Consider the following 16,935-nt stretch of genomic DNA (forward strand, 5'->3'; position numbering starts at 1 on the left):
TGGTTGGTCAATGTCTTGACTTCTTTTAGAACCACTCAACTTTCCATTATCCCATGAAACCTTTGTAGGACATTGTTGTCATGTTAGGTTAGTCACCCATGGAGGAAGAGACCTTGATGTAGTCCTGGGCCTATCACCAGTTGGCCAAATGCAGTAACTAACTTTATCACTTTGCCATTTTGCTTTTAATCTAGCTATGTGCTTGAAAGAGAATGTTGTGTTAATAATTTTGTTTTGTAATTTTCCTTATGGTCTTTGCACCCAGGTTTATCTGGGGTTCACTGCCTGTGCAGCTGTCTGTGAGTGCTGGTGAGCATTCAGGACTGTTCATTTTAGCAGGATCATGGGATGTGTACATAGTCTGGTTTGAGAGTGCAGTCCATTTTCATCTTTTGATATATATATATATATATATATATATATATATATATATATATATATATATATATATATATATATATATATATATATATATATATATATTAAAAACAAGACGCGGTTATGTAATTTGATGTAAAGAAACTCAATTTATTTATTTTCCTTCCTAAGAAAGTAAGATGTAACACTATTTAATATAGAAACATTTTTAAAAATAAAAAAGCTGTTATAAAAACATAACTTTTTACACCAGGTACTTCAATGCATTAAAATAGCTGTCAACATTTACAGTGATTGCAGTGATTAGAAGCTGTAATATATATAAAGTATTCCGGCTGAATGCTGTAATTGAGTGAAGAACAAAAAAACCTGTCATTTTATTTCCACGTCTTCTATTCACATGTAACCTATAGATAAAGAATTGTAAATCTTTCTTCTAACCCAATCAATTGTAAAACAAACTTTTAGTATATGCTAATGTAGTTAGAGACTTCAATCTCCCTTAAAGAGACAGTATAGTAAAAATGACATTTAAATGAATTAGATAGAGCATGAACTTTACAGTTTATATTATCAATGTTGTAAGTAATCCAATTTTTATACCAATGTTATACATAGTTATACATAGTTGCAAACTCTGCTGAAAGATGGATAAAGACAAATGCATGCTCCTAAGCTACTATCAGTTGCCTACCTATGTTTACTCTTCATCAATGGACACCAAGAGAACAAAGCACATTTGATTAATAGATATAAATTGGACAGTTGTTTAGTTCAATGCTTTATCTAAATCATGAAACTTTAATTTTGACTTTACTGTCCCTTTAAAATGTTTCATTAAGCACAGCAAAATCCTTGCAATGTAAATGTATAATTTATTTTGCTGGCTCTTGCTATTATTTTTACATGCAACTTATGCCCTTCCCCCTCCCTGCAGAGGGAGTGGAAACCTGGAGTGAATACTGCAGTGAGATTTTGGGGCCGATTTATCAAGCCCTTTCGGCAGGCTTTGCCTGCCTACGACTGCAGGTTCTCACAAGAAAACCTGCACGCTGTATTTAACAAGCAGCGGTTATCAGACCGTTGCTTCCCTACCCTTTCGCCACCTCTTAGGTGGCGAATTTCAATCTCTGCGGTCAAGTCCAACTGGGGAGATTGACAGCTCCTGCCTGCGCGTGATTGGCTGTGCGCGGGCAGGGGGTGGGATTGCATGCGAGAGCAAAATAGCGCTCTTGTGCAATGCTAAATTCCGCCAGGGGAATTCAGCCCGCAAGAGGCGAGCTGCGGCAGACAGGGGCACGTATGTGCGCCCCTGTCTACTTCAGTTTGATAAATCGCCCCTTATTTGTGTATAGGACAATGCAACAAAGAGTATAATTTTTTTTTACCTCAGAACAGCCACTATTGGCCACAGCAAAGGAGACCAAGAACATAATTTTTACCAGGCTTTTCAAGGGGTTTATCCTTAGACTCCTCTGAAAATGCAATGCCCTGCAAATTGGCAGTTCTAAATGCTTTAACAAAGTATTTGTAGATGTAGATGTTTTGCAGTGATCTGATATATGCTAAAATGTAACTTTTTGAACAAACATTGCAATTGCATTCCTAGCTGCAATTTTAGATATATGTATATGAAAAGAGTTTTCTTTTTTCCCCTTTATTCACAGTAATCTAAAATTATATTGTAACTTAAAAAAGACTGTGCTCACAAAGTGGTTTGAGTCTTACTGACGTTCAATGGGCTAATAGATGCATAAGGGTGGCATTGTTATGAATAAATATTGTGTCCACTTTTTTGAACACTGACCCTCACATCTCTGTATGCAACAAGCTTAAAGTGATTGTAAAGTTTCCATATTTAATAGACACTATATAAAATCATTCATAAAAATAGGGGCGCTTTTAAGTCGTTACATTTTTTTAAGGACGTTTTCTTTGTAAGATATTTACCATTTAGTGATGGTAAACATTGCGCCATTCCTCCGCCCCTATCTCATACTTTATTTAGTTAAGAGATGACAAATCTGACTTCATCCAATCATTGCGTGCCCCCCTTAGCGTTCAGCTCGTGGGCAAAACAATGATTGGATGAAGCCGAATTTGTCATCGCTCAGCTAAATAAAGTATGAGATAGGGGCGGAGGAACAGTGCAATGTTTACCATCACTAAATGGTAAATATCTTACAAAGAAAGCCTTTTTAAAACATTTAATGACTTAAAGTGCCCCTGTTTTTATGAATGATTTTATACACTGTGTATTAAATATAAAAACTTTACAATGAAAAGGTTAAGCAGGTGTCTGAACGTAAAAAGTGCATAAAGCAGCCATACTACACTAGAAGGAGATCTAAAACATAAAAGCAAATATGAGTATTTACACTCTCAGAATATGTAAACACCTAGGTAGGCTCAATAGCAGTAAAGCACTACTCGGAGATAGCTGCTGATTGGTGACTGCACACATATGCCTCTTGCCATTGGCTCAACCAATGTGTTCAGCTAGCTCCTGGTAGTGCATCACTGCTCTTCTACAAAGAATGCCAAAAGACGGAAGCAAATTTGATAATAGAAGTAAATTGGAAAGTTCTTTAAAAGTGTATGTTCTATATAAATAATATTGATATAGAATGTTGGGTTTCATATCACTTTAACCAATAACATGTTTATGATGTCTGATATGATAAAACTATTTAATGATCTAATGGACAGCATTGTAATACACACAATTCATACTGATGAACACTCAGTAACATTTACATTTTCACATATCAGTAAAAAGTCTTAAAATTGGCCAACACTTATATTAAACCTGTAGTCAAGTTAGTTATAGCAAAACTATTTGTGAGTGTTGAGTGTAAGTGCACGTGTGTATAAATTGAGGTGTATATGTCTGCATGCAGGTTGGTGTGGCAATTTACATTCTTTTTGGCTCTGGGCACTTGGTTGCCACTTGCCCAAAACTGGTCTATACATATAGAGACTTTGTATTGCAAAATGAACACACTCTAATCTGTGTGTAATTCTTGCACTCACTTTGGAACTTTCCGTGTTTAACCCCCTGCAAAGAGGTTAAACACATAGGTAAAATGTTGCTTGCAGCCACAAACAGCTCCCGAACAAAAACAGGCAGTGACTGGCAGGTTGTACAACTGTTTCAGGTACAGACTGAGCAGGAGTTTAAACACATAACGTTCCTGTGCGAGTAGCGAAAAAACGGACATAGGATAACAAATTAGAGAATGTACTTTTTTGCACTACAATGTCCTTTTAAAATAACAATGTTTTACAATAACTACATCATTAACCTAGATTAATAAAGAGTTAACAGGATACTTAACACATAACCCTTCATACAACATGCTCAAATAAATGAAATGTTTCTTTTTTTTTCATATTGTCCAGTTTGGGTTCATTTTGGAGGTTTGCTAATATAAAGTTCAGAGCAGTTTTGCAAACTATTTTACATTTTTCTCTTCATGTAACAGATTGTACTGTATAAAATGACGGAAAACTACTGTTTTTGTGAGTTGTTACAGTAGTTTTTCACCCCTATTTACATTATTCTGATCCACACTCAGTGTATCATCTCAGATCTATCAGTAACTTAGCATTTTGGAATATATATATATGGTTTTTGTTTAGTTGGGTTTTTTTTTACTTAAAGGGACATGAAACCAAAAATGTTCTTTCATGATTCAGATAGAGCATACAATTTAAACAACTTTTGAATTTACTTCTATGATCTAATTTGCTTCATTCTCTTATATCCTTTGTTGCTATCTATATAGGTTCATGAGCTTAGCGCTAGCTGCTGATTGGTGACTGAACTTGTATGCCCCTTTTTCATTGGCTTACAAAGGTATTCAGCTAGCTCACAGGAGTGCATTACTGCTTCTTCAATAAAAGATACCAAGAGAAAAAAGAACAAGTGATAACAGAACTAAATTGGAAAGTTGTTTAAAAATGTATAATCTATCTGAATCATGAAAGAAATTTTTTGGGTTTCATGTCCCTTTAAGAATCAAGACAACCCAAAGACATTATAAGTAAAATAAAAAATGCCTGCCCTAAATTCATTAAATTGGATGCTGCATTTTCCTTGGTTTTGCCAAGTACTGTCATCTCACACTTTAGTGTCGTCCTTAACAAAGATGGCTGTGTTTCCTCAGCACTGAAAAACAACATAACCGATCTATTTCCCTAGTTTGATCTTTAAGTCATCTGATGCCTCCTTTATAACTCAGTGTCTGACAGGCCTTGTTTCTTGTTTGAGTGTCCATTGGTTGTGTTCACGTTAACCACTTGGCCTGCTCCATTCTCGCGGTTCCCGCTCTTAGGCTTCTCCTGCCCCTGTGTAGACACAGACACCAAAGTGTTCCCTTGCGTATCTGTTTCTGTATAGTCTTCACCCTAGACAGACACACAACAGCGAGCTGGATTAGTATGGATTACATCACAGTCAATTCGACCAATCAGACCAACATTAAACACACCCATGTTTATCTACCATGGAAGCAGAACGTGGCATATCATCTCTCATAAACTAATAAATGCTGCTCTTAATTATAGTAGTTAATGGGGCAGTCAACTAAAAAAAATGTATTGTTTAAAATGATAGATAATCCCTTTATTACCCATTCCCCAGTTTAGCATAGCCAACATGGTTATATTAATATACTTTTTAGCCTCTGGTATTACCTTGTATCTAAGCCTTTTCTGACATTCCCCTGATCACATGACTTTTAGTTATTATCTATTGACTTGCATTTTATCCAATTAGTGCAGTGTCTGCCACAACCCACAGGCATGAGCACAATGTTATCTATATGGCTCACATGAACTAGGACTCCCCTGTTGTGAAAAGCTAATAAAAAAGCATGTGATGAGTGGCATAAAAACAGTCAGAAATGTAAAGGTTATAAAATATATTAATATAACAATGTTGGTTGTGCAAAGCTAGGGAATGGGTAGTAAAGGCGTTATCTATCTTTTAAAACAATAACAATTTTGGTGTAGACTGTCCCTTTAAGGTAGTATTTATTTATTTATTTATGTACATACATCTTACATACACATAAAGCACAATGAGCAAAAAAAGCACAGCAATGGTATAAATAAAGATTTATAAGCACAGAGTACACAATTTTTTTTCCATTTTTTTTTTATTATTGGTCACATAGCTTTTAAACTAACCAGCACAACAGTATGAATTATGATTGTTGCCATTCTATGTCTGCAAGTGTTTGTTTAATGCTATGTAGTCTGTATTATACAAAGAAAACATGATCACTCATTTACTGACTAAAACAAAATTCTCATTTTCTTTAGAGGATTCATTAAAAAAATATTTCCCACACTCCTTAGAGAAGCCAAAAAAACAAGTTTTATAACATAGATTTTCTTCAGATAGATAGATAAAATTAAAAAGATGGTTATAGCCACATGCAGCATTTTGAAGTACTACGTTACAGAATAACCTACGACATCAACAAAAATTGTCTTTCTTAGAATTTTTGAAGTATTCTTGAAGGCCTTGTTTTTTTTTAAATTTCTGAAAAACTTTGCTACATGATATATTGCATCCATGTCTGAACTAATTAAATTTAGTAATCCAAAATAATTTATAACATATTGATCTTTTATATTACACCATTCATATAAATGCTTAATATTACTAATATGTACATGTCAATCGTTACTAAATACATGCCCAATACTAAAACTTATATACCCAATTATGGCATAGATTACGAGTGGAGCGCAAAATTGTAATACCAGTGCACGCAAACGTGCTGTAATATTACACACGCGCTTCCATAGGCTCCAATGGGAGCCTCGTTCTCATGCCGTGAGACAAGGTAAGGATGCTAGCGCAGCGCAGGGGGTAAGTTGCGCATCGTTGGGCAGCATATTAAAAAATATAAATGTATATGAATATATACATATATATTGATGTGTTTATACATCGAGGGAGCATTAACCAGCCACTTGAGAACCTTGTCCGTACAGCTCTTAGGTACCACTAACAGCCATGCCATATTTTCATGATATCTTAACAAGAGCACAGGTGAAATAATCAGCAGATGAGTGAGAGCAGGTTAGTAACCATGGTTACTAATCAGCTGATTATTTCACCTGTGCTTTAGTTAAGATAACATGTTCCTTCAAGAGGAGCGGTCATGATTTTCCATCTACACCTTGTGGAATTCATAAAGATTCCATTGCACCGGTGAAGTATCTTGTTTTATTGACGTGTCTTGTCTTTAGAGCTGATGCGGTTATCTTGTCTCTATTTTTATTTTATTTCTCTTTTTTGCATATGGTAGAATTAATCATTAGTTCTGTACTTTTTAAAAGGTATTTTTGTGATGCCGATATTCTTTACAGTGGAGCTTGTTCTTTACACCAAGACGTGATTATAGCAGAAAGTGACTTCAAACTGAGGGGTGGGTACACATCGTTATGAATTCCACAATTTTCGTGTTGCAATGTGGTGGAGAGTTATTTACGCATAATTTTATTGAACCTATTCCAACGTTAATTAATAAAAAAAATACTTATTCTCTTCTACCTAGTTTCAGGACATTCAAAGGTTTGCATGTTGGGACAAATACATTTGCACGTCTAGACATTATTAATTCTAATAAGGCATCTTAAGATTTCAATTTTTATGATTTCCATGGGTCTTCCAACAATTACCACCCTATTTATCATTTTGCCAGCTGTATGAACTAACCAGTCTCTGTCTTCCAGGACTCCAGCTCTTTTTGTTGGACAGAAAATAACCTGCCAGAACCAGTGCAGCCAGCAGAACCCCTGAGGTGACCAATGCTATCATAGTTTTCTGTGTTTTTGTTTGGTGATCTGAAATCTGACCCCACTTCAGAGTGATTCCATTCTGAAAAGAAAAGTAAACAATAATGTAAACCACAGTTAAAACTATATTGATTCAAATAGTAGAGTATGCCATTACAATTTAAAGGGACACTAAACCCTAAAATTTTCTTTCATTATTCAGATAGAGAATACAAAATTAAACAACATTACAATTTACTTCTATTATTTATTTTGCTTCATTATTTAGATATTCTTAGTTGAAGAAAAAGCAATGCACATGGGTGAGCCAATCACACAAGGCTTCTATGTGCAGGAACCAATCAGCAGCTACTGAGCCTATCTAGATATGCTTTTGAGCAAAGAATATCAAGAGAATAAAACAAATTAGATAATAGAAATAAACTAGAAAGTTGTTTAAAATTGCATGATCTTTCTAAATCATGAAAGAAAAAATGTGGGTTTCATGTCCCTTTAATTCCAAACACTCAAAGCTTATTATCACTTATTTTCAAAGCAGAGATGAAGAAAAAATTAATTTATAAGAGTTAAGCATGTAGCTAGAAATGGGAAATAATCTTCACTGTTAGGTTTCACAGGATTGGCAGGTGGCAGTGAACTATAATTACATAGAATAGGAACACTGAGGGTTTTGGTCTTCCTGTGATTCCTGTTGATGTTCCCCTAGGCATCCTACTGTTGGACTAACATAAAATGTGCCCACTGCTTGCATGCAGCCTTCAGCTGATCACTATACATTGGCCACTTCAAGCAGTCTACAGCTGCTATGCCTACCATCATTTGATGCTTCAGATTCTAGAGGTATAGGGGTATTAGTAAAATTTTGAAATTCAACACTAATGTGATTAAGACAACCTATTACTATTAAATGTCCAATGACTGACAAATACACAATAAAAATACAATAGAATATAATTTACTTTGAATTTGAGCAGTAGGATGTTTTCTGGCAGATTTCAAAGGTAATCCAATTTTCCCTCCCCCTATCATGTGACAGTCATCAGCCAATAACAAAGTGCATATATGTATATACTGTGCACTTTTGCACATGCTCAATAGGAGCTGGGGCATCAGAAAGTGTACATATACAAAAATTTGCACATTTTGACAATGGAAGTATATTGGAAAGTTGTTTTTTTTTTAAATTGTACGCTTTATCTGAATCATTAAACTTTAAGTTTGACTTTAATGGCCCTTAAATAGCATCTCATAATCCTGCTGAATTTTTATTTTTGGTTGAAGTGGCATGAAACCAAATTTTGTTTATTTCACGATTAACAATCGAGCATATATTTTAAACAAACTTTCCAATTTACTTCTATGATCAATTTTGCTTCATTCCCTTGGCATCCTTTGTTGAAGGAGGAGCAATGCACTACTGGGAGCTAGCTGACCACATTGGTAAGCCAATAAAAAAGGCATATAAGTGCAGCCACAAACCAGCAGCTTCTGAGCATACCTAGCTATGCTTTTTAACAAAGGATACCAAGATAACTGAGCATTTTATATAAAAGTAAATCGGAAAGGTGTTTAAATTGGTATGCTTTATCTGAATCATGAAAAAAAATGTTGGGTTTTCATGTCGCTTTAAGAAGTGATATGACATCTCCCTAGTTACCTTTCTTCAATATAGTGAATATAGCACTGCATTTTGTAAATTTGGTCTTGAATGTGCTCTTAATTATTTGTATGTTTTGTATAAAATAAAATCAGACTGCTAAAGAGGTTAACCAGACTTACATGTAATTGTTATATCTGAGCCAATGAAAATTGCTAACAGATTTCCAAATATTATGACGATGTTTTTATTACTGTAAGTCTCTGCTTTATTTATGAGAATTGATTCATCTGCTCCTTAAATACTAAGCCAACATACTGGGTGGATCTATCAATTCATAAAGGTAATTAAACAAGTCACAATGAAATGTAAATGAGGTAATCCTGGAGTTTCTTAATCCATCTCAGTATGCAGGAAAGTTTAGAACAACTGTCATACTGCATCTGCAATGGGAAATGAATGGAACATGTGGAGCAACATTTTTCTTTCAAGATTCAGATAGTTTGTTGTTTGCGAAGCAATATGTTATACATTTGCAAGAGCACTAGGTAGCAGCAGTGTTTTCTGCAATTAATGCTCTAATCTAGACAAGTGCATGCTACCTACGTAGATGTAGGCCTGCAAGCCGGCGACGCCAGATTTTACGCGATTTTGGTATTACATATACGGCGTATATTTCACCCGTCGCCAGCAATTTTTACTCCCATAAGCTAACATGGGACCGCATCGTAAATCGGTATCCAACATCCAGTGCAAGGCCTTACGTGGCGAAAATGGAGAAATCTTACTCCATTTTTACCTCGCCATAAAAGGCAGCCGTAGCAGACCTTGTGCTGAGTATGGGAGCACCGTAACTCCCAAAATGCCTGCAAAAATAAACTAACACCTAACACATGCGCAATGTCTATCTACCTGTCAACTGCAATCCCCCACCGCAATAACTAATAAAGTCTATTAACCCCTAAACCGCCATCAAACCCACAACACAAGTAATAACTAAATTATTAACCCCTAAACCGCCATAGCCCACAACGCAATTAACCTATTCAAGTATTAACCCCTAAACCGCCATAGCCCACATAGCCTATTAAATGTATTAACCCCTAATCTGCCGCCGCCAACATCGCCGCCACTATTATAAAGTTATCAACCCCTAAACCTAAGTCTACCCCTAACCCTAACACCCCCCTAACTTAAATATTATTTAAATAAATCTAAATAAATTTACTATTATTAACTAAATTATTCCTATTTAAAACTAAATACTTACCTGTAAAATAAACCCTAAGATAGCTACAATATAATTAATAATTACATTATAGCTATTTTAGGATTTATTTTTATTTTAAAGGCAACTTTGTATTTATTTTAACTAGGTAGAATAGTTATTAAATAGTTATTAAATATTTAATAGCTACCTAGTTAAAATAAATACAAATTTACCTGTAAAATAAAACCTAACCTAAGTTACACTAACACCTAACACTACACTATCATTAAATAAATTAAATTAATTAACTACAATTACCTAAAATTAAATACAATTAAATAAAATAAACTGAAGTACTGTAACTAATTACACCTAATCTAAGCCCCCTAATAAAATAAAAAAGCCCCCCAAAATAATAAAATTCCCTACCCTATACTAAATTACAAATAGCCCTTAAAAGGGCTTTTTGCGGGGCATTGCCCCAAAGTAATCAGCTCTTTTACCTGTAAAAAAAATACAACCCCCCCAACATTAAAACCCACCACCCACACACCCAACCCTACTCTAAAACCCACACAATCCCCCCTTAAAAAAACCTAACACTACCCCCTTGAAGATCTCCCTACCTTGAGCCGTCTTCACCCAGCCGGGCACAAGTGGACCTCCATAGGGGCAGAAGTCTTCATCCGATCCGGCCAGAAGAGGACATCCAGACCGGCAGAAGTCTTTATCCAGGCGGCATCTTCTATCTTCTTCCATCCGGAGCGGAGCGGGTCCATCTTGAAGACATCCAACGCGGAGCATCCTCTTCCATCCAACGGCAACTGAAGAATGAAGGTTCCTTTAAATGACGTCATCCAAGATGGCGTCCCTTCAATTCCGATTGGCTGATAGAATTCTATCAGCCAATCGGAATTAAGGTAGGAAAAATCCTATTGGCTGATGCAATCAGCCAATAGGATTGAGCTCGCATTCTATTGGCTGATTGGAACAGCCAATAGAATGCAAGGTCAATCCTATTGGCTGATTGGATCAGCCAATCGGATTGAACTTCAATCCTATTGGCTGATTGCATCAGCCAATAGGATTTTTCCTACCTTAATTCCGATTGGCTGATAGAATTCTATCAGCCAATCGGAATTGAAGGGACCCCATCTTGGATGACGTCATTTAAAGGAACCTTCATTCTTCAGTCGCCGTCGGATGGAAGAGGATGCTCCTCGTTGGATGTCTTCAAGATGCACCCGCTCCGCTCCGGATGGAAGAAGATAGAAGATGCCGCCTGGATGAATACTTCAGCCGGTCTGGATGTCCTCTTCTGGCCGGATCGGATGAAGACTTCTGCCCCTCTGGAGGTCCACTTGTGCCTGGCTGGGTGAAGACGGCTCAAGGTAGGGAGATCTTCAAGAGGGTAGTGTTAGGTTTTTTTAAGGGGGGATTGGGTGGGTTTTAGAGTAGGGTTGGGTGTGTGGGTGGTGGGTTTTAATCTTGTGGGGAGGGTTGTATATCTTTTTTTACAGGTAAAAGAGCTGATTACTTTGGGGCAATGCCCCGCAAAAAAGCCCTTTTAAGGGCTATTTGTAATTTAGTATAGGGTAGGGAATTTTTTTTATTTTGGGGGGCTTTTTATTTTATTAGGGGGCTTAGATTAGGTGTAATTAGTTTAAACTTCTTGTAGTTTTTTTTTATTTTCTGTAATTTAGTGGGGGGGGGGTTTGTACTTTAGTTTATTTTATTTTATTGTATTTAATTTTAGGTAACTGTAGTTAATTAATTTAATTAATTTAATGATAGTGTAGTGTTAGGTGTTAGTGTAACTTAGGTTAGGATTTATTTTACAGGTAAATTTGTATTTATTTTAACTAGGTAGCTATTAAATAGTTAATAACTATTTAATAACTATTCTACCTAGTTAAAATAAATACAAAGTTGCCTGTAAAATAAAAATAAATCCTAAAATAGCTATAATGTAATTATTAATTATATTGTAGCTATCTTAGGGTTTATTTTACAGGTAAGTATTTAGTTTTAAATAGGAATAATTTAGTTAATAATAGTAAATTTATTTAGATTTATTTAAATTATATTTAAGTTAGGGGGGTGTTAGGGTTAGACTTTTTAGGGGTTAGGTTTAGGGGTTAATAACTTTATTATAGTGGCGGCGACGTTGGCGGCGGCAGATTAGGGGTTAATACATTTAATAGGCTATGTGGGATATGGCGGTTTAGGGGTCAATAATTTAGTTATTACTTGCGGTGTGGGTTTGATGGCGGATATAGGGGTTAATAGTTTAAATAGGCATATTGCGTTGTGGGGGTTGTCGGTCTAAGGGTTAATACATTTAACATTAGTAATGAGGGGGGGATTGTGGATATAGGGGTTTTACGTGTCGGGCTTATTTTTTATGAGGCGTGTTAGACTTTTACAGGAGATTTGTTATTTTCTTTACTTTTCTTAGGTGCCAGCAGTTTATAAAGTGCAGTAAGTCACTAGCGACTCCAGAAATTTGTATTTACGCTCATTTCTGGACATCGCTAGTTTATCCGACTTACGGCACTTTATGAACTGCCGGCGGGGGTTTATGTAATACCCCGATGTGCGAGGTGAAATTACGGGTGAAGCGGGTTCCCACGCTTGCGCTGAAACCTGCGCCGTATATGTGATCACGCCCATAGTCTTTAACAAAGAATATTATGAGAACAAAGCAAAAGTGATAATAGAAGTAAATTAAAAAATTAATTTTTAAAAAATTGTATGTTTTGCTACTCCTAAGTCCACCTATGTATGCTTTTGAACAAAGGATACAAACTTGAAAAAAAATGTGTTAATAAAAGTAATTTAAATTGCATGTTCTAGCTGATACTAAACCGAATTTTTTTCTTTCATGATCCAGATAGAGCATACAATTTTAAGCAACTTTCTAATTTACTCCTATTATCAATATTTCTTTGTTTTATTGCAATCGTTATTTGAAAAAGTAGGAATGCAAGGTTAGGAGCCGGCCCATTTTGGGTTAAGCACCGGTAGAGCTTGCTAATTGGTTTGCTACATTTAGCCACCAATCAGCAAGTGCTACCCAGTTTCTGAACTAAAAATGGGCCGGCTCTTAAGCGTACATTCCTGCTTTTTCAAATAAAGATAGCATGAGAATGAAGAAAAATTGATAATAGTAATAAACTAGAAATTTGCTTAAAATTGCATGCTCTATCTGAATCATGAAAGAAAAAAAAATTGGGTTTAGTATCCCTTTAACCCCTTAACGACCAAGGACGTGCCAGGCAGTGAGAAACCTAAAATTGTGAAAAATGTTACGATTTTTTTTATGTGAAATGGTGGCATGAAATATACCAAAATGGGCCTAGATCAATACTTGGGGGTGTCTACTACACTACACTAAAGCTAAAATTAACCCTACACACTCCCTACAAGTTTCCAAATTAACCCCCTTACTGCTGGGCATAATACATGTGTGATGCGCAGCGGCATTTAGCGGCCTTCTAACTACCATAAAACAATACCAAAGCCATATATGTCTGCTATTTCTGAACAAAGGGGATCCCAGAGAAGCATTTACAACCATGTATGCCATAATTGCACAAGCTGTTTGTAAATAATTTCAGTGAGAAACCTAAAGTTTGTGAAAAAGTTTGTGAAAAAGTGAACTTTTTTTTTATTTGATCGCATTTGGCAGTGAAATGGTGGCATGAAATATACCAAAATGGGCCTAGATCAATACTTTGGGCTGTCTACTAAAAAAAATATATACATGTCAAGGGATATTCAGGGATTCCTGACAGATATCAGTGTTCCAATTTCCAATGTAACTATCGCTAATTTTGAAAAAAAATGGTTTGGAAATAGCAAAGTGCTACTTGTATTTATTGCCCTATAACTTACAAAAAAAAGCAAAAATGTAAACATTGGGTATTTCTAAACTCAGGACAAAATTTAGAAACTGTTTAACATAGGAGTTTTTTTGGTGGTTGTAGATGTGTAACAGATTTTGGGGGTCAAAGTCAGAAAAATTGTGTTTTTTTCATCATATATTTTTATATATATTTTTTATAGTAAATTATAAGATATGATGAAAATAATGGTATCTTTAGAAAGTCCATTTAATATCGAGAAAAACGGTATATAATATGTGTGGGTACAGTAAATGAGTAAGAGGAAAATTACAGCTAAACACAAACACCGCAGAAATGCAAAAATTGCCTTGGTCCCAGACGGTCAACAAATGGAAAAGTGGTCTGGTCATGAAGGGGTTAATGTTAACTTTACTGTGCCTTTATTTGCTAATATATGCTACAGCAGAGCTTTCCAAACTTTTCATGTTGGTGACACGCTTTTTAGACCTACATAATTTTGCGACACAGTAATTCGGTTGTACTAGCAAGCAGGAGGTTAAACTAACTTGCTTTTAGAGATATGGGCACATACATAAATTATATAATGATGCAATGTATTTACAAGTAACATTATGTATGTGCAAGAATTAAAAAAAGTTTAATAACACCAATAGCTACTTACTATTTTAATGGGCTGTATGAGGTTGATGGGATGAACACAGTTTCTGAATATTTGGTGGAATATTAGCTAAAGAGACTCGCATTTCATCATCAAGCATTTTAAGTTTCCACTTCCTATCCATATATAAAGGGCAGGAGCAGCAATGCACTACTGGGAGCTAGCTGCAAAAAAAAAACACTTTGACTTCTGACTTCAGCTCATCGTTTAAGCTACCGCCCTCAGAGCTCTGCGTGTCCGACTGACTACTGCCCGCGCTGCAAACACACTGCTGTCCCACTCACTGACTACACGTGCAGTCAGGAGCCAATATTCCCACCAAAGTCGCCAATGGGAATAGTTTCAGTTCCCGTTGAGATGTGCCATTCGGTTAAGATGATCTGTGACCCACTAGGTATTAATCACGTGTCAACCATGTGATATGCGTAGCAGGCAGGCGGAAAGTCAGAAATCAAAAAAAAAATTAAAAAAAATGTTACATTCAAAAAAAATTGTGCTGAAGCAGGGACACACCTACACACTGCTGCCGACACACAGTTTGGAAAGCACTGTGCTACAGCTTTGATAACTAGACTTTCCTGTTATACTGCTTGCTTAGCTGAGTAGCTTTACTATTGTCTAATGACCTAGACCAGGACTTCGCAATTTTTTTGGTGTGGCCCTCAGCACTGCTGGACAGAAAACAAACAGTTTATGTATAGCTAATTAAGGATGTGTATCTGTAGCGCATTTAGTGTAGTATATACAGTAAAAAATATAAATTCAATAATGTAACTGATTTCCTAAGCAGTTTTAGCTAAATCTTATTAGGATCCAGTTTAATTTTGAGTCCTTTTCTTTATCATAAGTGTGAGTAAAATGGACAATTCCGCTATTAGTGACATTAGTTATTAATAAAGAAAAAAAAGAAAAAAATCACCCAAACTACCATACAGTGTTTTCACCAAGTTTGTAATGTCGATAAACTACAGCTGCTTCAACTCTGATAATGTTACTAATAGGCAACATCTTCAAAAGAGACATTTATACACTGAAAAGTAGCTTGGTGTCCATAATTAAAAACAGATATATAAACGTGAAGACAACAAAATAAAAGTATAGATTTTTTAAATAAGTTTGGTGTTTATGCTGCTTAATAAAATCATTATCTGACACCTGTTTTTGTCATCCTGTTTTAGCCCTCGTCTACATCACTCAAGCGACTGTTACGAGCTTCCTGGAAATTTTTAACTACTGTTATGTGATTATTCACGGATGTGGCTAGGGGTTTATAAACGTCTTGTGTGCTTCAGGACTGTTTGAGCTCACATAGAAGGAAGGAAGTTTTTCTTAGGATAAAGTCCAGGAGATAAATGTGAGACTGTTACTGAAAAACATTCTCTAACAATGGAACATATTTTTTTATAGGGGAAGAGTTTATTTTGATTTCATTTGACCTGCTAAATATGTTATGGTCCTTGAGAAATTGGCAACTACAACTGGGCAAGTGTCAAAACAATTCGTAGATGTTTTGCTCACAAAGTCAAAGAAGTAATGTCTGATTTTCCAAATATATTATACAGAGTTTGCAGTTGTTCATATACTGTAGTTGTTATTACAGAAGGATATAAGATGTATGCTGCTTTGGCTATTGGTTTTAATTAGACCTTAATGCAGCGGGTTATGGGGCAGCAGCAAGTTTTGAGGGGTTGTTCTATGCCATGATGACTTTGCAACCCTATGCTCCTCAAATGTTTTATTAATGTATTTATTGATTGATTTTGTGACAAATCAGTGACCCTGGTTGTCTTTTGGGGTTGCATGCCCCCTTTGTGTGTCCCTGGCCTTAGGTTGTGAGTAATACATGAGGCAAAAATTTGTTGAAGATGGAGGGTTCAGAAAGGCAGAAGATATCATAGTTACTAGGGCAGCAAAAACACAATATAGACCACTGGTGTAAGGATGGACTTCAATGTTTTGATACACTTTTAAAGGCTTCAAACAAGCCAGGGTAAACAAGAATCAGTCTGCAGGTTTAATTATTCCTCCGAAATCATTGACTGTTTATAACCATCTGGGACTGGTGGTGGAAGAATTTACCTCAAAACTTAATCTAGCCATAGAATCCTTATTTAAGTAAAGTTAAGTAAAAAGTCAAATAAATTAATAAAAAAAAAAAAAAACATGTTTCTGATATGTGATTTTATATTTTTATTGTATTATGAATTGTAGGATGAAGTATTTTAAGGTATTAAAGAGCTAAAATTTGTATAATTGTTAATTATACGAATTATAATTAAAGAGCTATAATTGTGTAAATTAAACAAGTTGAGGTATTTTGGACAAGTAGAGGTGCCATAGTAAGGAAGACAATTTGGTCAGTATGTAAAGGGATACTAAACCCAAATCTTTTTTCATAATTCAGATA

The 16,935-nt window shown here is 35.5% G+C and overlaps 1 protein-coding gene across 1 annotated transcript in view; it reads right to left on the reverse strand.

Annotated features, from left to right (window-relative positions):
* Window positions 1-507: 507 nt before the first annotated feature.
* Window positions 508-16,935, reverse strand: part of CD34 (CD34 molecule) — a 136,276-nt gene continuing 119,848 nt past the window's right edge. Inside the window, exons 7-8 of the mRNA XM_053706685.1 lie at window positions 7,115-7,276; window positions 508-4,788 (exon numbers count right to left, since the gene is read on the reverse strand). Coding sequence (XP_053562660.1) covers window positions 4,612-4,788; window positions 7,115-7,276 — 339 coding nt within the window. The 3' untranslated portion in view covers window positions 508-4,611. The remainder of the gene's footprint in view (window positions 4,789-7,114; window positions 7,277-16,935) is intronic.

Source organism: Bombina bombina, chromosome 3 (assembly GCF_027579735.1).
Source record: "Bombina bombina isolate aBomBom1 chromosome 3, aBomBom1.pri, whole genome shotgun sequence".
Classification (NCBI taxonomy): Eukaryota; Metazoa; Chordata; class Amphibia; order Anura; family Bombinatoridae; genus Bombina; species Bombina bombina.